Below are 27,863 nucleotides of genomic sequence, written 5' to 3'. Positions count from 1 at the left end.
AGTGGAAGCTGAAAAATATTGCAGCTAAAATTGTATTTCAAATAAGAAAATATTTTGTTTTTAGTTCTATTCAAATGTAAATGTATAAAACCTGCTTTAGATTCTAACTCTCTCTATGAAGAACATTCACTATGGAACTTCCTATATTTAGTCATAAATAAAATAAGATATGATGGATGATGGGAGAGAGTTAAAGCACTCACATATGATGGAGATATAATCTGTCTTTCAAAATTCAAAAATATTCTGCTACTTTCCTCTCACTTTTTTCCAGCTATAGCTGAACTAACATTTAGGCATACAGAAATATGAATTCATTCAAAGAGGTAGAGGAAGTAACAGATCAAGTCGTAAGTGGTATACTGTCAGCTCAGAAATAAAAAGAAATATATGGTGTAGTGCTTTTTAATGAGGGCTAACCTTCCCAACCATTAAAAAAGGAAAGTTTATCCCTGCTAAAGGAAAAGAATTTGGAATCTAAGCTCAAAATGCTCTGGAAGTGCAACAATTTTCAGATTTTGATACCCATAAATTCCCACCCAACTAGCACTCATGTCTTGACCAACAAACCTCCCTTCTCCAAAGTGGACAAAATTTGATTTATCTCCATCAGACTCAGCAGAAAACACTCAATACAATCTCAATCAGACATCCACCTCACTTTACCAGCATACTTGCACAGGCACACACCAGTCTTCTCTATAAATAACTCTTTGGCTGCATAATTAAATTTCATCGTTATTCCTGTAACAATGTTAATTATCCTTCAAAAACTAGAATTGGTATTTTCTGCTTCTGTAATAATTTTTCAATATCTCCTGTAGGTATGAATTTCCTATCAAACACTAAAAGTATCTTTGATGAAGATATATTAAAAGATATATTTGATGAAATAATAATAATTCATGAAGGAAATAATTGTAGCCCCATTCACTGGTGATAACCAAGATACAGTGGGTAAACAACAACATGCCTGCAAGAACTCAATATATTTAATGAGACACTGCTTTATGTATGCATGTACCTGATGTGACCCAGACTGCACTGATCGATGCAACACAATTGGCTGCATATCATCCCACCCATAAGGAACAGTCACAGGAGGGGTCAAAATGACTGACATACTGAATAAAGACTAGTACCAAATATATCTTCCATTTCCTTCATCAATTATTATCTCAACTAACACTGTGGAATTCCTAGAGTACATCCAATGGAAATATACCCCAACTCTGGATGACACCAGGTAGCCCAAACTATGAACATGCTTTACTCAACACTCTAATTGACATATATCCATTAGTCAAAAAAATTAGATATTTGAGGAAATATGTGTAGACATTAAGAAAATCTAAAAAGTGTCTTTTATAAAAGTGTCAGAGAGGTAAGAAGAGACTTTTTCAAAGCTATGCGATAAAACCAGTTCCCACAGTTAATAGTAACAAAATTTCGAATGAACACATCTACTTTCCATGTTCAATGTGTTAATCTAAACACAATTTTTTTCCCATCAATAACCTAATTAAAATGTAGTAGGAATTTGAATTTAAATGATAAATTTAAATTCAAATTCAAACTTCAGCTGCAATATTTTTAAGCTTTCGCTTCTTGTTCTGAACTTTTCTAAGTTCAATTAATTAAGATTACTATCACTCCTGCACCTGCATATTTCCTGCTAGTATATAGATTTGTGTGTGTATATGTATATGTACATGTATGTCTTATTTTGAGTATGTAAATGTGTGTGTTTATGCACTGCATTCATATGTGTGCTAGTGAGTGTCTTTGGGTATGAAATTAATTTAACTTCAATTGTATCTTCAGTAACAAAAATGTTACGAAACTCCTCCTCATGTGGCTTGTTATCTTCATGAAGCCTACAGATATGTGCGTGTACGAATATGTTTATAAACATATATATATATACATATATATATACATAAGCATATGTCCATATATATATATGATGTAAATATATATGTGTATATGTATCTTTGTATATGTGTGTGTGTGTGTGCACATGCATATGTATGTGTAGAAGCCTTAACACAGGAAAAATGTATGTATGTATATATATACACATATATGTATATATATGTAACTGTATCTCTATAGATATATATATTTGTATGTTTATATGGTTATGAATGAATATACCCATATACCCATATACCCATATACCCATATACCCATATATACAAGGTGCGATGGGTAAATTGTTGTCATTTTATATTTTTAATCTTGTGTATGCATGTTTGTTTTTGATTTTGTTGACCACATAGTATACTAGGGGGCACCATCTGCGAGGAAAACAGCACCACAACGCAATTCACTCTGCCAGACATTTGGAAAAAACATGCTGTACTGTTTGGTGTTCGTACTGGAAGCTCCAATATGAACATTTCAGAGTGTTTGGGCATCAATTTGAGGATTTGGAAAGAGTTGGATGAGTCTAATGCTGACTACAAAGGTACAGCAGCACGGAAAACTCTGATCGTTCTGATAAGAAAAGCACTTCTGAATTTGTTGTGCACAGATAAATAGGCAGAACAGAGGTTCATTTTTCATGGGTCCTAAATGAGACTTTAGCCCAGCAAAAGAAAGGCATGGTCTGTCACAGGCATACATACATATATTTATATTCAGGGCAAGCAAGTAAGGATACAGGCCATGTGTGTGTGTGTATACATATATGTGTGTGTGTGTGTGTGTGTATACATATATGTGTGTGTGTGTGTGTGTGTGTGTGTGTGTGTGTGTGTGTGTGTGTGTGTGTGTGTGTGTACACACATATGTATGTACATACATTATGTAGGTACATAATGTAAAATGTCAGCTGCTTCCTCTAAAAGCACATCTAGTTATTCCATTATTACAATTCGTTATGTAGTTTCTATTGTTGCTGTATAGGTGCAAGGTACATATTAAAGTTGAAAATTCTGGAAATATTATTTGCAGAACAATTGCCTAATAAAAGACGAAGTTGGAAAATTGATTGGTATTATTTATTCACCATTACACATGTTTCATTTGCTAATAGGAATTTTACATGTTAGACAGACAAGTACAACCAATAGTGTGAATTGTTGAATTGACTCTTTGGATAATTTTCCTGAACTAGATTTTGATATTTTATGTAAAAGTAATTCCAATTGTGATAATAGCTTTAAGATAAGACCTAGTAATAATACATGAGCCCCTCAGCTTACCAGCCCTGGTCAAACCATTCAACTCATGCCAGTATGGATAACAGAATTTAAATGATGATAACGTTGATAATAATAATAATGATGATATTATTGTTGTTGTTGTGGTGGGGGGGGGTACCAAAGCTACTACACATGGGTACCAAAACTGAAACGACGTGGTGGGAAGCAAACATCTTAATCAAATGGCCACTTGCAAGTGAACATAGTTGAATCCAAAGAAAACACACAACCATATTACTTCACCCTGTTCTTTTATTGTATCAATCGAAGAAAACATTCTCATGATTTAGTCCAAACTCATCCCGCAAAGGAAAAAATGAAGAAAAATGTCTCTCGCATACACATCAGAAAATGTTAGTCAAAATTTTAAACAAACATTGCAAGAGATAAAATGATTTGAAATTATTTGTAAAATGAACAAAGGAATAATGAAGTAAAAACAAAAAGGCCTTGGGATTATTGTTATGACAACTAATCCCAAGATTAGGATTATTCAGACTAATTTCAAGAAGTATTGCATTTCTATGAATCTGATTTAAGCAGACATTGACTGTTATACTCTTTTACTTGTTTCAGTCATTTGATTGTGGCCATGCTGGAGCACTGCCTTTTAGTTGAGCAAATCAACCCCAGGACTTATTCTTTGTAAGCCTAGTACTTATTCTATCAGTTACTTTTGCCGAACTGCTAAATTACGGGGACGTAAACACACCAGCATCGGTTGTCAATCAATGTTGGGGGGACAAACACAGACACACAAATATATACACACACACATATATATATACATAAATACGACAAGCTTCTTTCAGTTTCGGTCTACCAAATCCACTCACAAGGCTTTGATCAGCCCGAGGCTATAGTAGAAGACACTTGCCCAAGGTGCCACACAGTGGGACTGAACCCCGAACCATGTGATTGATAAGCAAGCTACTTACCACACAGCCACTCTTGCGCCTGTGTATGGTTAAGAGATTTCCTTTGCAGTCATGTGGTTTCTAGGATCAACTACACTGTGTGGCATATTGAGCAAGTGCATTCCACAGCAGCCCCAGTTAGAAAGAGAGAACAATATTTTGTGAGTGGAATTTGGTAGATAGAAATTACTAAAGCCCATCATATGCGTGTGTGCATGCATGTGTCCATTGGCCAGAGGATCCCTAAGCAGATGTTATATGGTGAACTTGTTTGTAGAAAACAGGATTCTTCCAGGTCAATCCACTTCACCAGGAGGAGCAGCCTTAAAACTTCTGTAGTGAAGGATGGATCTTCTTGAGTACGGTAAGGCACCAGGTATCTCAGTCCTTTGCCATCTCATCTGAAAGGCTCAGCATCCTGAGATTGTAAGTGTGTGTGTGTGTGTGTGTGTGTGTGTGTGTGTGTGTGTGTGTGTATGCATGTATGTATGTATGTATGTATGTATGTATGTATGTACGTAAGTATGTACATACGTATGTATGTATCTCAACTCAAGATCTCTAAAAACAAGTAGAACCAATAGTGTGAATTGTGAAATTGACTCAAATGATAATCTTCCTGAACTAGATTTTGATATTTTACGTAAAAGTAATTCCAATTGTGATAATAGCTTTAAGATAACATCTAGTAAAAATACATGTGTGTGTGTGTGTGTGTGAGAGAGAGAGAGAGAGCATTCAATTTTTAACGTTCAATTCGGGTATATATATATATATATATATATATATATATATAAGAAAATAGTAAAGTGTGAAAAAACGACAGAAGGCTTAAATGTTAAAAAATATATATATTTGTGTCAAAATGTCTGGAGAATATTGGAAAAATTTTTTTTCCTTTCCTTAAAATGACATAATTTTAAAAATTTTTAAAGAAATTACCGGTTTCGCGTGTAGCTTTTCAAATTTCTTGTGACGTTATGTTTATATTGCATGGAATTATCGTTGTTTTTATTTCCAGGAGATTTCTAAATAAGGGGAGGTAGTGAGTGATTTTTTCCGGTGTAGGGGAGATAATCGCTTAAAAATTTTTTTTCCCTTTTCCTTGTTAATTTCTCTGTGTCAGTATGTTCGGATGGTTGAGTCTGGGTTTGTACTTTTCAATGAAGAATGTTTCCTTGTTCAGTCTCATTTGTGTTGATGATCCGAAAGCACATTGGTAAAATGGGAAGATTAAAAATTGTGGCAGTAGTTGCTTTGCGCATTTCTCAATGTGCTCACTAAAAGGTATCATTCTATATTCTGGGAATGCAATCTGTTGTCGATGCAGTGTGCATCTGCGCCTGAGTGATAGTCCCGTGGAACCCACGTAGTCTTGGTGGCAGCCCGAGCATTTAATAACATAAATTATGTTTTCAGAGGCACAAGTAAAGTTAGATTTGATCTTAAATTTCTGTCCCTCTTTAAAGAAGAATTCTGATCCTTCCAATAGGTTAGGACATGTTGCACAGTTCGATCTACCACATTTTTTTACTTTTGCATCCGTAATTTTAGAAGACAATTTTGCCTTTGTGAGAATCTTTTTAAGTGATTTAGGCTGTTTGTAGCTTTTAATGATTTGGTGTATGTTTAGAATTTCCTTTAATTTTGGGTTTTTATGAAGTATTGGTAAATTCTGGGTGATGATGGTGAAGGCTTCTTTGTTTCTGGGGTTGTATGTAGATATGTAAGGTAGTATTTTCGGGGAAGGTGTGTTGTTGTGTTGAACTTTTCTTAAAGTTTCTATGTTGATTTCTGTTGCACGTCTGATCCCATCCTCTATGAGTTGAGCTGGGTAATGTCTGTCAATTAGGGTGTTTTTGAGTTCTTGCAGTCTAAAGTTCCTGGTATTTTGTTCTGACACTATTGTGCATATCCTTCTTGCAAGGTTGAAGGGGATGTTTGTTTTAGTGTGTCTTGGGTGGCATGAATTAAAAAGAAGGTATTGTTTGGCGTCTGTGGCTTTGTAAAAAATGTCTGTTTCTATTTTAAGGTTAATTTTTTTAATTAGTATATCCAAGAACGGGAGCTCCTTTTGGTTGTATTCCATTGTGAACTGTATATTTGGGTTTATGCTGTTCAATAGGTTTTTAAATTTTAGGAGTTTATCTATGTTTTCATTCCAGAGAATGAAACAATCGTCTAGGAATCGTTTCCAATTCTCTTTTATGTATTGAGAGAGGGAGTTTCCAAAGATTGATAGAGATTCCTGGTAAATGATTATTTCCATGTATCCCATTGTTAAGTTCGCAATGACTGGTGCTGCCCTTGTACCCATAGCAATTCCGGATTTTTGACGGTAAAATGTATTGTCAAACATGAAGTGGTTATTGTGTAGGATGAATTCAATTGATTTAGTAATGAATTCCTTACTGATCCTTTTTGGTATTTCTTCCGGAAATTGGTCTAACCAGAATTGTATTGCCTCCAGTCCATAATTATGAGGAATACTGGTATACAAGTTGACTACATCAAATGAAAGCCTTCACCATCATCACCCAGAATTTACCAATACTTCATAAAAACCCAAAATTAAAGGAAATTCTAAACATACACCAAATCATTAAAAGCTACAAACAGCCTAAATCACTTAAAAAGATTCTCACAAAGGCAAAATTGTCTTCTAAAATTACGGATGCAAAAGTAAAAAAATGTGGTAGATCGAACTGTGCAACATGTCCTAACCTATTGGAAGGATCAGAATTCTTCTTTAAAGAGGGACAGAAATTTAAGATCAAATCTAACTTTACTTGTGCCTCTGAAAACATAATTTATGTTATTAAATGCTCGGGCTGCCACCAAGACTACGTGGGTTCCACGGGACTATCACTCAGGCGCAGATGCACACTGCATCGACAACAGATTGCATTCCCAGAATATAGAATGATACCTTTTAGTGAGCACATTGAGAAATGCGCAAAGCAACTACTGCCACAATTTTTAATCTTCCCATTTTACCAATGTGCTTTCGGATCATCAACACAAATGAGACTGAACAAGGAAACATTCTTCATTGAAAAGTACAAACCCAGACTCAACCATCCGAACATACTGACACAGAGAAATTAACAAGGAAAAGGGAAAAAAATTTTTAAGCGATTATCTCCCCTACACCGGAAAAAATCACTCACTACCTCCCCTTATTTAGAAATCTCCTGGAAATAAAAACAACGATAATTCCATGCAATATAAACATAACGTCACAAGAAATTTGAAAAGCTACACGCGAAACCGGTAATTTCTTTAAAAATTTTTAAAATTATGTCATTTTAAGGAAAGGAAAAAAAATTTTTCCAATATTCTCCAGACATTTTGACACAAATATATATATTTTTTAACATTTAAGCCTTCTGTCGTTTTTTCACACTTTACTATTTTCTTATATATTCACCCACGTGCTTTACCAAACAAACTTTCTTATCTATATATATATATATATATATATATATATATATATGATTGTGGGGTGTATATGTTTTTGTTCATCTATTGTTCACATATTATTATGAGTGTACCTGCATTTCTCCAGAACAATAAATATTCATTACACCATGTTATAAATTAGATTATTTTAAATTTAAATATTGGTGAGAAACTATTTGTAGCTTTAGAACAGTTTTTATAGCTAACAGCAGACAATCACCTTTAGTTAAGATCGCAGCACAAATTAAAACAAACAAAAAAAACTTTAGCAGAATATTTCTTAAATGCATTAAATATTCTTTAGCAAGACACAAGTTAATCAAAAAGCAACATAATATATACTTTATAATAAAGATTTTCTTTTAATATCTTATGCAATATGCCAAGATTGTATATTGCCAACAAAGCCAATATTCGAAACTTAATATACACAGCACAAAACATGTGTAAACTGAAGCAATGGAAATCAAAGGGAGATTGACAATGTAGAGCAGCCAATATATCGGTAGTTGAAAGCAAAATCAATTCTATTGTAGACAGGAAGGCAAGCTATATTAGAAGTAGTCTGAAAGAGTTTACAACAGCAAGCAGGCCATTAGTATACTACAATAACACCAAAGGCTGATGAGATCTCCTGTCCAATGGATCATTGCTTTGACATAGACCCTAACATATTGGGTTCTCTCACGCTGACAGAAACAAGCAACCTCCACAAGAAAATGGGAAATATTTTGCCCCTTCCCCTGCTCTATCACCATCATCATTTAATAACTGCTTTCCATGCTGACATGGGTTAGACAGTTGAACTGGAACTGGTAAGCCAGAGAGCTGTGCTAGGTTCCAGTCTGATTTGGCATGGTTTCTACAGCTGGATGCCCTTCCTAACACCAACCACTCCAAGAGTATAATGGGTACTTCTTACATACCACTAGCACAGGTGCCATTTACATGACACTGGCAATGGCTATGACTACGGTTTCACTTGACTTGATGAGTTTTTCTCAAGCACAGCATATTGCCAAAGGTCTCGGTCGCAAAATCAAATAGAGCTTGCATCCATATAACTTTCCAAACCATGGTGTTGAACAAGTTTTAAATGTTTAACTCTTTAGCATTCAGATTATTCTGTCAAATGTAAAGCTTATTTATTCACATTGCTTTTAAATTTATTATATATAATCTCATAGCTTTGGGATTTTAATGATGTGATTGTTTATTTTTAAAATGACACAATAGTGTAGGTGTGAATGGCCTGATCTGTCCGTTTTAAACATAAAACAGGAAGAATATTTGGGTCTGATTTGAACAGTTTGAATGCTGAAGGGCTAAAACAAGCATAAGAAGCAAGCCACATGAGAAGTGAGCGAAGAGACATGGTTAATCATCAAGTGGGTCACACTACTAAAAAAATAGAATGTAACTTTTCATTAGGTCTGCCAATCAGAAAGTCCCACAGGGTGCAGGATGCCCATGACTGATTTAACTATTTAGTATTTAAACTGGTCATAACCATCCCAAACTTTCTACGCATTTTCTGTTCATACCAACCGGATCTGGCCTCTTGTACCTACCCTACAATGAGGTCAACCATGGAGTGAGAAGTGGGGTTAGACTCTACAAGCACCTTCATTAACTGAAAAGAGGGAGAACATTGAATGCCTGCATAACCTCTACTCCACCAATTCCATTACTGATTGGGAATACAAATAATCTTGTCTAAGTTGTTCAGAATTTGTGCAATGTTCCCAGTTTCTGTTCCTCCAATGGAGTATTTATGTAGTAACTAGACCTACAAGAATTAATAAATTCTCCCTCAATTTAATCTATCAACATTAAAAAGTGTAAGAAACAGCAACCACAACTCTAAAGTTGTGAAGCAAGCATTTTTGTTCATCTGTAATTAAATTCTGAATAAGTGATCTTTTTTAAAAAGTGACCTATGATATTTTTTTCTTAAAAAGTAAGCTACAACAAAAATGTATGTAAATGACCAATACCTTACTTGCATTTTGGAAAATAGACTTCAGAATTGAAGAATACTTACAGCAAATTGTCCAGTACCACCAGCAGCAGCTTAATTAAAATATTGAATAAAAATATAAAATATAAAAAGTCAAATGATGGGAAAATATTTAATACTATATTTTGTTTATGTCTTTCAACTGCTTTTATCACTGCCATATTATGTCGATATTTGTAATTAGCATAGGCCTTCCAATTCTAAATTGATACTATGAATAGATACAGCTTATTACAAAGTTTTATCTCTATATAATATTTGGAGAGTGTTTTATGTTTGGCGACTACATTTTAAAATGAACATATAAAGTACAAATTCTAGCACTCATTAAAAAAAAAAATAATTGGCATTTAAAATCAATATTTATTGATGCTTCAATTAATTTAGCCTTTCTGTGAGAAACAATGAAAAAATTAATTCTATATAAGAAAATATTTTTAACCTCGTTCTAAAATAACTTTATGATTATGACCCATAGAGACAACATGGAGGTCTAACAATCAAAGATTTATAATTTTAGCTAGTTAAGTCTCTTCAGCAATGTTGTGGTTAGAATCATATAATTTCTCAATCTAACTGATTATATAGCAATCAATATCCAAAATAAATCATCTGGAGCGGCAGATTTGGTAATCACACCACTCCCTAATGGTGTGTGGTGAAATCTTTAGGAAAATTATATCACACACAAAGCATTATAAGCTTTGCTCTAAAACAATTTTGGTGTTCTAGAATACTCTTTAAAATTGGTTATAGAATACTCTTTAAAATTGGTTATAGAATACTCTTTAAAATTGGTTCTAGAATACTCTTTAAAATTGGTTCTAGAATACTCTTTAAAATTGGTTCTAGAATACTCTTTAAAATTGGTTCTAGAATACTCTTTAAAATTGGTTCTAGAATACTCTTTAAAATTGGTTATAGAATACTCTTTAAAATTGGTTATAGAATACTCTTTAAAATTGGTTATAGAATACTCTTTAAAATTGGTTCTAGAATACTCTTTAAAATTGGTTCTAGAATACTCTTTAAAATTGGTTATAGAATACTCTTTAAAATTGGTTATAGAATACTCTTTAAAATTGGTTCTAGAATACTCTTTAAAATTGGTTATAGAATACTCTTTAAAATTGGTTCTAGAATACTCTTTAAAATTGGTTATAGAATACTCTTTAAAATTGGTTATAGAATACTCTTTAAAATTGGTTCTAGAATACTCTTTAAAATTGGTTCTAGAATACTCTTTAAAATTGGTTATAGAATACTCTTTAAAATTGGTTATAGAATACTCTTTAAAATTGGTTATAGAATACTCTTTAAAATTGGTTATAGAATACTCTTTAAAATTGGTTATAGAATACTCTTTAAAATTGGTTCTAGAATACTCTTTAAAATTGGTTCTAGAATACTCTTTAAAATTGGTTCTAGAATACTCTTTAAAATTGGTTCTAGAATACTCTTTAAAATTGGTTATAGAATACTCTTTAAAATTGGTTATAGAATACTCTTTAAAATTGGTTATAGAATACTCTTTAAAATTGGTTCTAGAATACTCTTTAAAATTGGTTCTAGAATACTCTTTAAAATTGGTTCTAGAATACTCTTTAAAATTGGTTCTAGAATACTCTTTAAAATTGGTTATAGAATACTCTTTAAAATTGGTTATAGAATACTCTTTAAAATTGGTTCTAGAATACTCTTTAAAATTGGTTATAGAATACTCTTTAAAATTGGTTATAGAATACTCTTTAAAATTGGTTATAGAATACTCTTTAAAATTGGTTATAGAATACTCTTTAAAATTGGTTATAGAATACTCTTTAAAATTGGTTATAGAATACTCTTTAAAATTGGTTCTAGAATACTCTTTAAAATTGGTTATAGAATACTCTTTAAAATTGGTTATAGAATACTCTTTAAAATTGGTTATAGAATACTCTTTAAAATTGGTTATAGAATACTCTTTAAAATTGGTTATAGAATACTCTTTAAAATTGGTTCTAGAATACTCTTTAAAATTGGTTATAGAATACTCTTTAAAATTGGTTATAGAATACTCTTTAAAATTGGTTCTAGAATACTCTTTAAAATTGGTTCTAGAATACTCTTTAAAATTGGTTATAGAATACTCTTTAAAATTGGTTATAGAATACTCTTTAAAATTGGTTATAGAATACTCTTTAAAATTGGTTATAGAATACTCTTTAAAATTGGTTCTAGAATACTCTTTAAAATTGGTTCTAGAATACTCTTTAAAATTGGTTATAGAATACTCTTTAAAATTGGTTCTAGAATACTCTTTAAAATTGGTTATAGAATACTCTTTAAAATTGGTTATAGAATACTCTTTAAAATTGGTTATAGAATACTCTTTAAAATTGGTTATAGAATACTCTTTAAAATTGGTTATAGAATACTCTTTAAAATTGGTTCTAGAATACTCTTTAAAATTGGTTATAGAATACTCTTTAAAATTGGTTATAGAATACTCTTTAAAATTGGTTATAGAATACTCTTTAAAATTGGTTCTAGAATACTCTTTAAAATTGGTTATAGAATACTCTTTAAAATTGGTTATAGAATACTCTTTAAAATTGGTTCTAGAATACTCTTTAAAATTGGTTCTAGAAAACTCTTTAAAATTGGTTATAGAATACTCTTTAAAATTGGTTCTAGAATACTCTTTAAAATTGGTTATAGAATACTCTTTAAAATTGGTTATAGAATACTCTTTAAAATTGGTTATAGAATACTCTTTAAAATTGGTTCTAGAATACTCTTTAAAATTGGTTATAGAATACTCTTTAAAATTGGTTCTAGAATACTCTTCAAAATTGGTTCTAGAATACTCTTTAAAATTGGTTATAGAATACTCTTTAAAATTGGTTATAGAATACTCTTTAAAATTGGTTCTAGAATACTCTTTAAAATTGGTTCTAGAATACTCTTTAAAATTGGTTCTAGAATACTCTTTAAAATTGGTTCTAGAATACTCTTTAAAATTGGTTATAGAATACTCTTTAAAATTGGTTATAGAATACTCTTTAAAATTGGTTCTAGAATACTCTTTAAAATTGGTTATAGAATACTCTTTAAAATTGGTTATAGAATACTCTTTAAAATTGGTTATAGAATACTCTTTAAAATTGGTTCTAGAATACTCTTTAAAATTGGTTCTAGAATACTCTTTAAAATTGGTTATAGAATACTCTTTAAAATTGGTTATAGAATACTCTTTAAAATTGGTTCTAGAATACTCTTTAAAATTGGTTCTAGAATACTCTTTAAAATTGGTTATAGAATACTCTTTAAAATTGGTTATAGAATACTCTTTAAAATTGGTTATAGAATACTCTTTAAAATTGGTTATAGAATACTCTTTAAAATTGGTTCTAGAATACTCTTTAAAATTGGTTCTAGAATACTCTTTAAAATTGGTTATAGAATACTCTTTAAAATTGGTTATAGAATACTCTTTAAAATTGGTTCTAGAATACTCTTTAAAATTGGTTATAGAATACTCTTTAAAATTGGTTATAGAATACTCTTTAAAATTGGTTATAGAATACTCTTTAAAATTGGTTATAGAATACTCTTTAAAATTGGTTATAGAATACTCTTTAAAATTGGTTATAGAATACTCTTTAAAATTGGTTCTAGAATACTCTTTAAAATTGGTTATAGAATACTCTTTAAAATTGGTTATAGAATACTCTTTAAAATTGGTTATAGAATACTCTTTAAAATTGGTTATAGAATACTCTTTAAAATTGGTTATAGAATACTCTTTAAAATTGGTTCTAGAATACTCTTTAAAATTGGTTATAGAATACTCTTTAAAATTGGTTATAGAATACTCTTTAAAATTGGTTCTAGAATACTCTTTAAAATTGGTTATAGAATACTCTTTAAAATTGGTTATAGAATACTCTTTAAAATTGGTTCTAGAATACTCTTTAAAATTGGTTATAGAATACTCTTTAAAATTGGTTATAGAATACTCTTTAAAATTGGTTCTAGAATACTCTTTAAAATTGGTTCTAGAATACTCTTTAAAATTGGTTATAGAATACTCTTTAAAATTGGTTCTAGAATACTCTTTAAAATTGGTTCTAGAATACTCTTTAAAATTGGTTATAGAATACTCTTTAAAATTGGTTCTAGAATACTCTTTAAAATTGGTTATAGAATACTCTTTAAAATTGGTTATAGAATACTCTTTAAAATTGGTTCTAGAATACTCTTTAAAATTGGTTCTAGAATACTCTTTAAAATTGGTTATAGAATACTCTTTAAAATTGGTTATAGAATACTCTTTAAAATTGGTTCTAGAATACTCTTTAAAATTGGTTCTAGAATACTCTTTAAAATTGGTTATAGAATACTCTTTAAAATTGGTTCTAGAATACTCTTTAAAATTGGTTATAGAATACTCTTTAAACATCAATCTAGTGCAATACTTTCTTATGCGGAATTAATTCATTCATAGTGTATCATATTAAACTGTTATGTAAATTTCAATTGCTTCAACCACCCCTTTCTCTGATATAAATGGAACTTCCATTTTCATATAAACTAAAACAAACCAACACTTCCTATCAAAATAGAACAAACGATGTAATGGGTTTTTCTTAGATAAATAAAGTGGAATTAAATTCTACTCTAAAGAAACCTAAATATAGAATTAATTTTAAACTCACCAGTGACAAGAACTGTTTCACCTGATTTAATGCAACCAACCTTCAGAAATAAAAATAATAGAATATTAGATTACAAACATTTTGTCATTCCTTAATTGAGTTTTAGTGTTTTTAATACCAAATATTTCACTAGAAAATGTCAATGTCAATCGTTTATTAAAAGGTTATTTCTTTAATGCTAGAATTCAATAAAGCAATTTCATATTTCTCTGCTTTATTCTTCTTTTTTTTTCAGATACATACTAGCAACAAAAATTATCCATTTGAGAGGTATTCATAAAAATATCTAACTTCAGGTTTTTTACCTTTTTATATTAGACGTTTAAAGAAATTTACATAATAAACCTTTATTTATATACCTACATTCAGCTACAAATTTTTGTACTTCTGTAAACTATTTTCTGCAATTATTTCCCAAACAAGAAATTTATTTTTATAACATCTACAGTTTCTTCTATATAGCCTACTTACCTGATCCAAACTTATGCTGGCAGTGAGTCCACTCACTAACAATGGTAAAAATTCAGAGCCCAAATAAGGTACAGGTAGTACTTTGCTGGCAGAAACTATCTAAAGGAAATAGAAAATATATAAAATATTTAACTGTGCCTATAAAGTTTATTCACCATAAGAATAATTATTTCATATGTGAAGTGTTCCATATTTTTCTGAACATTACAAAGGAGATGACAGAGGACTAAGATATGTGGCACCTAGCTGTACTCAAGAAGACTCACCCACCACAACAGAATTAAGATCCTAAAACCAAGGTGCCACATAAAAAACATTGGTGTGGGTGCTGGTGCCATGTGAAAAGCACTGGTGATGGTGCCACATAAAAAACACCCAGTACACTCTGTAAAGTAGTAGTATTAGGAAGGGCCTCCAGCAGTAGAAACCATGCCAAAACAGACTATGGTACCTGGTGTAGCCCCTGGCCTTGCCAGTTCCTGTCAAGTCGTCCAACCCATGCCAGCATGGGAAACGGACGTCAAGTGTTGATAATGATGACAATGATATGAATATTCAAACCAAAGCTCTACGACAGTCATCATCCTCATAGTTTCAATGTTGACTTTTCTGTGCTTGCATGGGTCAGACAGAATTCGTTGCAGCAAATTTTCTACGTTCAAATTCCTTTCCTATGACCAGTCTACACTTGTTTCCAAGCAAACTAATATTTCCCTGTAACTAGAGATGTTTTTGTGTTAGAATGGAGATGAATAACACCAGATATGATAGTGACACTCAGTTACAACTATCATGTGATGTCAAAACAGTGAGGTACGCATGCACACACACACACACACACACACACACACACAAACTTAATTACGATGGGCTTCTTTCAGTTTCCATTACCAAATCCACTCACTCGTGAGGCTTTGATTGTTCCAAAGCTATACTTGAAGACACTGGTCCAAGGTGTCATAAAGTGGGACTGAACCAGAAGCCGCATGGCTGAGAAGTAAACTTCTAAGCCACAGGGCCTTGTTGAATGTTCAAACTTCTTGGTTAGTGAGATTTGAAAGATAATGTTCAGATATATTTTACAAAGAAAACGATTTCCTTTCAATTTTTAATATGTAACAAAATCTTTGTCTAGGTTGTTCCCTTCTGAACCCACTTCAGGATCTTGGGACAAGTAACCTCTGTGCTATCCCTTGCCTCCTAGAATAAGTTGCAGGCTTATTGTTGGCTGTGCTGGCATCGGGTGGAGAGTGCAACATATTTTTTGAATGGACACCTCCACTTAAAATCCAAATGTGTCTCTTGTTAATCTGCACAACAGACAATGCAATCTGGTTATTCTTTCAAACCTTTTTCACATGGCAGCTTGTGGTAGTCTTATTCATGCCAGGCTCGAAGCTGGTATTTATACTGGACCCATTTCAAAAGTAGATATTTCAAATGTCAATATTTTTACTAGTTTCACTAAGCATAATGAGTCAACATGGTAGCTTCTATATAATCCCCTGCTAAAAACAGGAGCTAAAAATTCCTCAGATAGCATTTTATCATCTTAAATAAGGAAAGGCATATTACACAAAGCATTCCAACAAAACATTACAAAGACAAGATGGTCACAGTTGGAATTCTTTTAATCATACATCATTCCAATCAACATTGACCTAAGATAGTTAAACAACAACATTGTCACCATGTCATCTTTGTCATTGTTGTTGTTGTCATCATCATCATCATCATCATCATCATCATCATTTGAAGTCTGTTTTCCATTCTATCATGGACTGAACAGATCATTACAGTCCATGTCAGTTCTTATTTTGGGTTTCTGCTTCCTAAGTAGGTTGGAAGATTACATCTCACTCGTATGTCCTTCATAACAGCAACCACTTCACAAAGTGTAGTTAATGCATTTTGTCATGGCACCAGTTAATATATCTTCAATAAGACCCAAGAGTCCTCTCAATCCAGCAGTGTTTATGGGCATTTGCAAACCATAATTACATGCTTATTCAATCAAATCTTGCAGAAATCATTGACAATTTACTCAATCATCAACTATCAGAAGAGTAAAAGAAATACATTTATGAGGTGAAATTACAAAACATTTAAACTAAAAAAATGATTAAAAAGTCACAACAAATTCAATGTAAGAGAGTAAAATGAATAAAATAAACTTTAAATTTATAAAGTGGAAATCCACAAATACCTTATTCTTTAGGAGATAATTGCAAGTAAAGTATTTTTTTCTCTAATTCTAACACTTAAATCCATTACAAAATAAATCCATTACAAAAGTTGATCTAGTTCCCAGTGAAAAATCAATATAACATTTACATAAGAATTACACATATAAAAAAGACAACTAAGTCAAAAAATCTGAATATTGTCAAAGATTTAGTTAGGTAACAAAACAAAATCAATGAATCAAATGGATGCACAAACTATAATTTAATCTTAGATAGATTTCCAAGGTAAAAACCCTTTTGTTTTACCACAATAATCAAGAACGGCCGAAGTATGAATATTATGAACTGCTTTATATTTCCATAGGAAAAGTAGACAAATTTTAGTATACTTTAAAGCAAATAAACTAAGATGGTTGATAAAAATATTTGATCACTGAAATTTTAGTTTATATACAGAAAGATTATAATTTTAACATATCATATTTTCTTGGCATGTTATGCATGTAAAACAAAGCAAAAAATTAATATTGATTAGATCTAAGGATGATGTGTAACACATATCTTAAGACTGGTTTATCTGTATCAACTTTGTGATGAAATCAAACAAGTTTCTATGAAAGATTACTTCACTGATATGTGCATTTGACACAGATCATAGTCCTTGATCTTTGATGTGCTAAGTGGAAATACTTTTAGAGAACTCTAGAATGTTAGGCCTAGTATATTAAATTACACTGGCTCAAAAAAAATTCATATCATGGTCTAATTAAAGTATGTTAGAATGGTTTAAATGAGAGTGCTTAAACATTAATGGTGACTGCTGAAAGAAAATATAATTAATTTCATTAGTATTAAGAATAATAAGAACATTTTTCTAACCTTAAATTCAGCAAATGCTCCATGTACCATATACATCACAGACTGTCCCACTGACAATTTGGTATCACTACCAATATCAACAATTTCTCCAAGAGCCTGAAAAATATTTTCAGAATAATGTGTCATTAAAATAAAGAGCGTAATAAATCAAAATAAATATCTATGCACATTTTTGCATATATTGAAAAATTAGCAAAATGTGGAATTTATCATATTAATATGGCATGTCATAGTCTGATTGGAATCGATAAAAACAATATTGTGTCAAGTAGTTCTTACTTATAAACATTATTGTTTATTTTATGCATTCCTCCCTTCACCATTTCTTCAAAATGTTTTCACAGAAGTAATACTTCTGGTTCAATAGATACAAATCACCACTATTACTTCTTCCTATATTTAACATATTCTCAATCCCACCCTAAAAATTCTCAATCCCACCCTAAAAATACTCAATCCTACCCTAAAAATTATCACTCCATTAGTATATATACCTCCTTAAGCCATGTCAAATGTATGTTGTATGCAGGAATTACAACTGTGTTTCGTGGTCTGCTACCACAACAGCTCCTTTATAGGGCCCAGTTAGCTCGAGACATTATCAGGAGGAACCATCTCTGGTTTCGGCCCCTACTCCTCTACCATTTTGACGTGGCTGCCCCCCCCCTTTCGGAGGTGTCTTCAGCTCTAGTGTTGGGTGCATGTCTTCTTTCTTCTGTTCCCTGGCCTGATGTATCGTCAACGAGTGTCAGCCGGTGACTGACTGACTTGTCAAATTTTTCCCTTTAAATACCAACCGCTAGACTCCAGCAGGCAGCCCCAGCAAGTTGTCACATGACACTGTCTCACCATAACAGACTACTGAAGGCGCTTAGTTTTAGTCCGTGCTTTTTCTAAACGACCGTCACCTGTCAGTCAGCTTGTCTCACCTAATGATGTTATTTCCCGTCGGCATGTTATGACTTTCAAGCGATTTTTGGTCTTCCCGCTTCGGCCATATATAGAAGCTGGTTTTTTCGACCGATTCCTGTACTCCCCTTATTAGTTTTTGCAGCTCAGAGCTAGAAAAACACAAATCTTCTTTTGAATAGCATTGTCATTTTCCTTTCAATGAAGCCTCTAGCCCCCACTGCCAGGTGATAATATTCGACATTCCATCCCTGTTCTCTGCATTCTTCGATTAGCTTTTCATACCTCTTCTCCTTTCGTTCCTCTGCATTGCTGATGTTCTCTTCCCAAGGTACTGTCAGTTCTAGTAAAATTCCCATTCTCCAATCTCTGTTCCAAAGAACTAAATCCGGTCTTTTTGTTGTTTTTATTAGTGGAAATATTACTTGTCTTTCCAAATCCGTGGCCACCTCGCAGTATCCCTTCCATCTTTCGTCTATCTTGTATACTTTACTTGTAGGCCTGGTTTTATAACCTTTTCCCTCCTTGTAGAAGTATACTCTCCTGCGCTTTTCTACTTTTGGGTACTCTCCCCTATTGTACCTCTCAATCTGCTCTGAGTGCTGCGCTTATGACGCCGAGGACTTGATTATGCCACCATGTATACCTTTCAAGTGCTAGTCTGCAACCTGACAGAACATGTCTAACTGTCGCTTTCTCTCCGCATCTATACTCGTCGGTTGTTTTTATGTTCCACCGGACTAAGTTCGCCGGTGAGGGTAGAACGTCGAAGATAATTTACTTTCAGTGGGTGTCATGTTTATTGGAAGAGTTCAGAGTTCCTTTCCATACCACCCATAAACCAGGTGTATTTTGCAAGCTGAAGAGAATAGATATCCTTTCCCATCAAGGCAGTATCAGTCCAGGAAAGAAATGATTTTTCTCTGTGAATCAGTGATGAATCTAAAATATTCTAGAATAAAGTTTGAAGATTAGTATTCTCTATTCAGCATCTTTGCAGACTATGCAAATGTATTATATAATGTTGTATGTGCATATATATATGTATGCATATATCTATATAATATGTGTGTGTGTGTGCAGAGTATATACTATGTATGTACATATGTGTCAATGATAATGATGTAGTCTGGAGTAAATTATGAAACAGCAACAACCATATTGATATATTAAATCTTTTGCATCTCATATCACTTCATTCTTTGCTTATTATATATGCCACACTGGAAATATTACTGTTTGTGTATCCTGGATTTTCAGATGCATAGTCCCACTAAAGTAAACTGTAATTTAATTACTGTGTGAACTGATAACCAGTTCAGCTAGAGAGCTTACCATGGGTTCTACATAATTCTCCAATCCAACTTTCTGCTTTATAAACAAATATATATATATATATCCATCATTTTCTGTTAAGATGTCTTATTGACGAGTTTTGTTTCTTCACTTCCCTGAAGAGAAGATTACATTGTTTTACACCATTTATTCCTTTGGAATAATATCAGTGAAATCTTCAAAACATGTCGGAAGTAAAAGAATTTGAATAACACCTGCGTTTAACTCCATTTATTTATTTATATATGTTATACAAAATATTTCACATAAACCCAAAGTTTCTACTTTTAAAAACAAGGAGTTACAACCTATTTACTTGTGTGATTTTTTGCTACCCTGGTAACTATTCATATATTTTTTCCATGTTAATTGTTAACAAGGGAAAAATACACATTTATATATTTATATAAATTTGTTGAATTTTCTGCTGCTTTTAAATAAAGTATATTTATATATATATATATATGTGTGTGTGTGTGTGTATGTAGATACACATACATACAATACACTGCTTATACACATACACACATACTATACATATATATAGTATACATACATACACACATATGTATATGCAGACACACACACATATACATACATATATATATATACACACTAGCAGAGATACCCAGCCTTGCCTGGGATTGAAATGGCATAGTTTTTTCATTGTTTTACTGGTTTCAGTCTTGTGACAGCAGCCATGCTGGAGCACTACCATTGGTCAAACAAATCAACCACAGTATTTATTCTTTGTAAGCTTAGTACTCATTCTATCAGTGTCTTTTGCCGAACCACTAAGTTATGGGAACGTAAACATAGCAACATCGGTTGTTAAGCAATGGTAGGAGTACAAACACAGACACAGACACAGACACACACACACACACACACAAAAATATACACATACATACAACAGTCTTCTTTCAGTTTCTGTGTACGAAATCCGCTCACAAGCCTTTGGTCGGCCTGTGGCTATAATATATATCTATATATATATCCATATATATATACACACACATACATATATATACATATATATACACACACATATATATATACACATATATATACACACATATATACATACATATATATATATATATATATATATATATATATATATATAAATACACACATATATATATATACACACATATATATACATATATATATACTGGAGTAAACACAAATGTGAAACAAGGTGGAAAAAAGAGTACTCAGATACCAGGGGTAGAGTAATATGCTTTATTTAAAAGCAGCAGAAATTCAACAAAACTGTTACTCTGAGTTTCACGTTCCCGTTTGTCGGACAGTTTTGTTAAAATAGAACCGATATGACAATTCTATCAAGACTAGTATAAATGTTACACCTTTAAAAATGGACTTGTTTGATTGGTCCTTTCAAATAACGGTCGTATTCGAGCGATAAACAAAAATGAGTTCGATATAAAATATAAAATTATAAAAGTCGAGGAAAAACCTTAAATCGAATCTTTGGATCAAATTCATATTGCCATTAATAATGCAGAAAATATAATTAATACATAGAAATTGAAATTAAAATATTAAAATATATTAAAATATTTCACAACAGTACATACTCATACTAAACTATTAATATACATATATACATCAACATACACAGATAGATGTGCACAGACCACATACATATACAGACATATAAATGCAAAACGAAAATATACACACAAATGCATGTACACATATGTATACACAATCTAGCTCGCATGCAAAAATCACTTGTATCCATATAGACTATAAGGAAAATTCATAGATGGGGAAGGGGCGCTCTTATTTGCAACAGAAAGCTAAAGACGTAAGTAAGGGAGGGGGAGAGGGGACGTAAAGTTACAGGGCTCTATACAAGTAGCGAATAGGGAGAGAGTGCCAAAGACTCCAAATTTGCCATCAAGATGTAGGACAAGATACTGTGATAGCCTGGGCTTCCGAGGCCCACAGCTCTTCAATATCCTCCCGAAGAACCTGAGAGACCTGCATGGGGTGGATGCAGATGTCTTTAAAATAAAACTAGATCTCTTCCTGTCAGGTGTCCCAGATGAACCAACTTCACGGCAGGAGGTGCAGATGAGGGCAGCTGCATTGAACTCTCTCATGCACCAAATGGCAATTGCTAAAAAGCATTCGTGAAGTAAAATCATGTACCAACACTGAATGGTGGTGCCCCAGCATGGCCACATCTCGTGAGCTCAAACTAGATAAAATAAAATAAAATAAAATAAAATAAATATACATATACCTATATATATATACATACATATATATATACATACATATAAATATATACACATATATATATACACACATATATACATATATATACGTATATATATACACACACAAATATATATACACATATGTATATACACATATATATATACATATATATACATACATATATACGTATATATATATACACACACATATATATATACATACATATATATATATACATATATACATATACATATATACATATACATATATACATATACATATATACATATACATATATATATATACATATATATATATATACACATACATACATACATACATACATACATGCATACATACATACATACATACATACATACATACATACATATATATACACATACAAACAGATATACATATATGTATACATACATGCATATATACATATACACATATATACATATATATTTACATACATTATTTTATCCAACCCCTGTAAATGTATACATATACATAGTGAAAATAATAGAAATGAAAGTAAAATATATATACAAAATGAAATATTAATAGCGAAACCTACTAAAAGTGAAAGTATTATCTCATTACAACAGAGATGTTATTGTTTCACTCTTGGCACATAATACTGAAATAGTGTAAGAGATAAGAGAATTGTTCCAGGCTCGCATTAGGCAAGAAGTTGGAAATTTTTTTGGCCCATGACATTGTATGGACTCTAAGTAAGGCATGTATAAAATTTGAATGAAATCGGTTGGGTAGTTCTCAAGTTTTTGGTGATGCACACATACAGACAAACAGACATTCTCAGTTTTATATATATAGATATATAGCATGGAAAACGGACGCTAAACGATGATGATGATGATGATGATATATATATATATATATATATACATATACATAGACACTCACACAGCCATATATACCCACAAAATATAATGTATATGCACATATACATGCAATATAAACTTTAAATAAATAAATATGCACCTGTTATCATTATCTTCCTTTATCAACATGAATAAAAATAGAAGTAAAATATTTCAATACTATTGATAACTTTTACCTTCGAAAAACAAGTCTGTGTCTTTAACATGGATTAATTTTTTTGATACCAAAGTGCCTGAGATTATATCTCATTCTAAGTTACACAATTTATGTTTTAAATCTAAAACCTGCCATCAAAATTTCTTGTTAATTTATGTTTCAAGCACCAGCTTAGGTAATTTTACTAAATTAAAAAAAATTTTTTTAATAAATTAAAACAAAGACAATGTATTTCAACAGGACTATGCTAACAAAAAGGTTAAAATCATGTTTTATAAAGTGATTCCTTATGTAGGTACTAGACTCAATGAAACTTCAACCCTATGATTGCCATTGATCAAATCTTGAAACACAAGCTATACATTTGTCTAAAATTCATATTTACAACTTTATATTGTTTTATCCATGATTTTTATGTTTATATTAATTTTTTCCAATTTATTGAAAAGAAATTATATTGCAAATTAACATGTAATGTATATTGCAAATGTTTACCAGGATTATATCAGAATAACAGCCAAATGTTTTGGTTAAATAGATATGAAAATCAAATTTCAAAAACTGAGAAATAATGTCTAAAAGTAGAGAATAAAATGATTTATAGTGAAGTACAATGTTCTTAGTTGCTTAGTAACTTTTAACTGAGAAGTTTCAATTCTGGTACCACCATGCTAAATTTTAAGTACTCTCCAGATAAGGCAAACTATTCATTTTTTTTTATCAATCACAAACTCAGTTGATATAGCACCCTGCCTTGAGAAAACCAGTTAAACGAGTACAATCTGAAAAGAATTCCTTCAATCTTTTGACACATTGAATGCTTTTGAAGTATTCTGTTCCAGTTACTTGCCACCATATAATATCTGCTTTGTAACAGTTCTCTAAAGCTAGCACTGAGAAACGAAACTCTTATTTCATTGATGAATCATTAGCAAAGTATTTCAAAATCATTTAGGATGATTAATGTATTTTTGGTAACTAAAAATATATATAATTACATTCTCTTAAAACTTGCTCCCAATATTCCTTCAAAGTCTGTGTATGGTTATTTTTAGACCTATAAATTATATTCAAATGTGAGAGTATAATTTTCTATGACAGCTGAGTATTAATCTTCAGTACTGATCACCAACAAATTCTAAAAGTTTCCAAAGCTGCTGATGAGCTTTTAATAGAAGTAAAATCTTACATATGTTCAAGAAGATATGTCTATCTATGTAATGATAAAGCAAAAGTCTATATAATGAAATCAACACTATTTTAAGTGTAGCAGAAGACAGTAAAATCACTCACATTAATATCTACAGTTAGTTCACACACTTTATTCTAAGATACATTAAAGTCATTACTTATTCAATAATGCTTTTTATCATTCAGTATTTATAATTGAAAATGGTTTTCTCTATTTAATCGAGATTTGAAATGGCTACAGAAAAGTTAATAGGTTACAAAATTAAAAATGATAGGAATAGCAACAAAAAAAAATTTAATTATCAAATTATTTGCATTAAACAGCTTATCTTTCAAAGGTAATTGGGCTATTGCTCTCTTCACCATTAAAACTAAAATCTCTAAACTTGTTATCTTTTAAAAGAATAATGTTTGCAAGGTGTAAGAATGGAAAACTTAATTATAACAGAACTTATTGTGATATTATATCCGAATATTATATCTGAGTATGTGTGTGTGCACACACACAAACTATGTAAAAGAAACTGATGTCATCATCATCATCATTGTTTTAATATCCACTTTTCCATGCTTACATGGGTTGGATGGAATTTGTTGAGGCAGATTTTCTACAGCTGGATGCCCTTCCTGTCACCAACACTCACCTGTTTTCAAGCAAGGTAACATTTCACCATGACCAGATATGTTTCTATGGAACATTGGAAACAAAGGATACCATTTTCATGATGACAACTATCTCAAAGCAAAGAAATGATAACATAAAGTAAAGCAAGTAAAGTTACCTTCTTGAGTCATGTTGACTTACAAGGGCCAGTTTCCCAGTTTTGTGGCATAAATATTCTGACCCTAGGTGGAACACTGGTCCATTGCAGGATTACTCATTTTTGCCAGCTGAGTGGACTGGAGCAACGTGGAATGAAGTGTTTTGCTCAAGAACACAATGCATCACCTGGCCCAGGAATCAAAACCACAATCTTATGATCATGAGCCCTAAACACTAAGCTACATACCTCCACAATGGTGTGACACACACACACATATATCACAGGCTTCTTTTAGTTTCCATCTACCAATTCCACTTGCATATTTTATATCTCAGCATTTTGCAAAAACATTTCTTCCAACTATCTGCTCTCTAAGTTCAGATCCCAGCAAGGTCAAGTTAGCTTTCCATCTTTACAAGGTGGATATGAAATCCCAGGACAGTAGATTGGTTAGAACTGTTTGAGAGTTAGAGGTGAGATACCTTGCAGTATATTTCCTGGATCTTTGCATCCTAATAGCAATGGTTGCAATTACACTGTGTCAGCCTCAATCAGTTGCCTTTCTTTTAGATAAACATTGATGGCATAAGGAGAGAAGACTTGCATGCATAGACAATTCTCAAGTCTTACTCAATAAATCTTGCTCAGGCTCACATATATACACTTTTACTCTTTTACTTGTTTCAGTCATTTGACTGAAGCCATGCTGGAGCATTGCCTTTATAGTTGAGCAAATCGACCCCTAGTACTTATTCTATCAGTCTCTTTTGCTGAACCGCTAAGTTACGGGGACTTAAACACACCAGCATCAGTTGTCAAGCGACACAAACATACATACACACACACACACACATATATATATATATATATATATATATATATATATACATACATATATATATACATACATATATATACACACACACACACACATATATATATATACATATAGGACGGGCTTCTTCCAGTTTCCGTCTGCCAAATCCACTCACAAGGCTTTGGTCGGCCAAAGGCTATAGTAGAAGACACTTGCCCAATGTGTCACGCAGTGGGACTGAAACCGGGACCATGTGGTTGGTAAGCAAGCTACTTACCACACAGCCACTCCTACGCATGGCCAACCTTAACCTATAGTAGCCCCATGTATAGCAGTATGTGAACAATAACATCATTAGCTAGGCAAATTTTCAACAAGACAATTGCAAGTTCACTACATTTCTGAAACAAAGAATGATCAGTGTCATCAGTTTTGCAGTTTATCTCTAACGTTTATATTTCTTCCACCAATATATATGTGTGTGTATGAGTGTGTATTTATGTGCACATGTATGTGTAGATGTATATGTGCGTGCATGTGTGTGTGTGTGTGTGTGTGTGTGTGTGTGCACATGAGCATGCATATTTGTGTGTGTAATATATGTATTTAAATATTACAAAGCTTCACTGTAGAAAATTTAAAAATGTAAATACATTCTTTCTTTGCTATTTTGTTGTTTTCACTATTGTTTTCCTTGTTGCTTCTGCCACTGAGTCATTTTCGCTGTTGCCATCACTTGCTGCTGCTTGTTTGTTTGTTTGTTTGTTGAGCGAAGCGGTCTTTGTCCCAGAGCTCACAAGATCGCATGTGGGAGAAGTCCGAAACGTGGTCCTTTGTTATTCGTAAAACCCACAGAAGAGAAAGCAGGTCAACCCCTGACACCGAGAGCATCAACGGATTGATGAATGTGCATCCAGGCTTAGCAGTTGCGTAGGAAGTCAGGGACAAGAAACAGGAAGAAAGAGAGAAAGTTGGAGCAAAAAAGTACAGCAGGGGTCACCACCATTCCCTGCTGGAGCCACGTGGAGCTTTTAGGTGTTTTCGCTCAATAAACACACACAACGCCCAGTCTGGGAATCGAAACCGCGATCCTCCGACCATGAGTCCGCTGCCCTAACCACTGGGCCATTGCTGCTGCTGCTGCAGTGTTGGTGGTGGTGGTGGTGGTGGAGAACTAGTTAACAGGTTGTTCTTTTCCTGAGGTAAATTGTAGTTGTTATCATTATTGTAGTTGCTGCCATTCATCACAGCAACAGTGATGGTTATATAACATTTTAAGCATAATACTCTCAAAGTAAGAATCCTTCACAGACAGAGTGGAAACTGAATATTTAGAGGTGGCTGTGTGGTAAGTAGCTTGCTAACCAACCACATGGTTCCGGGTTCAGTCCCACTGCGTGGCATCTTGGGCAAGTGTCTTCTGCTATAGCCTTGGGCCGACCAAAGCCTTGTGAGTGGATTTGGTAGACGGAAACTGAAAGAAGCCTGTCGTATATATGTATATATATATATGTGTGTATATGTGTTTGTATGTCTGTGTTTGTCCCCCTAGCATTGCTTGACAACCGATGCTGGTGTGTTTACATCCCCGTCACTTAGCGGTTCGGCAAAAGAGACTGATAGAATAAGTACTGGGCTTACAAAGAATAAGTCCTGGGGTGATTTGCTCGACTAAAGGCGGTGCT

The 27,863-nt window shown here is 32.4% G+C and overlaps 1 protein-coding gene across 2 annotated transcripts in view; it reads right to left on the bottom strand.

Annotated features, from left to right (window-relative positions):
• LOC115213009 (prostaglandin reductase-3) overlaps positions 1 to 27,863 on the bottom strand; it is a 120,318-nt gene that overhangs the window by 28,790 nt on the left and 63,665 nt on the right. For both annotated transcript variants that reach the window (XM_029781906.2, XM_036504276.1), the window contains exons 4-7: positions 17,845 to 17,940; positions 14,780 to 14,878; positions 14,309 to 14,348; positions 9,633 to 9,661 (exon numbers count right to left, since the gene is read on the bottom strand). In XM_029781906.2, coding sequence (XP_029637766.1) covers positions 9,633 to 9,661; positions 14,309 to 14,348; positions 14,780 to 14,878; positions 17,845 to 17,940 — 264 coding nt within the window. The remainder of the gene's footprint in view (positions 1 to 9,632; positions 9,662 to 14,308; positions 14,349 to 14,779; positions 14,879 to 17,844; positions 17,941 to 27,863) is intronic.

This window comes from Octopus sinensis, linkage group LG6 (genome assembly GCF_006345805.1).
Source record: "Octopus sinensis linkage group LG6, ASM634580v1, whole genome shotgun sequence".
Classification (NCBI taxonomy): domain Eukaryota; kingdom Metazoa; phylum Mollusca; class Cephalopoda; order Octopoda; family Octopodidae; genus Octopus; species Octopus sinensis.
Note: the sequence above shows the minus strand (reverse complement) of the source record. Positions and strands in the feature narration are given on the sequence as shown.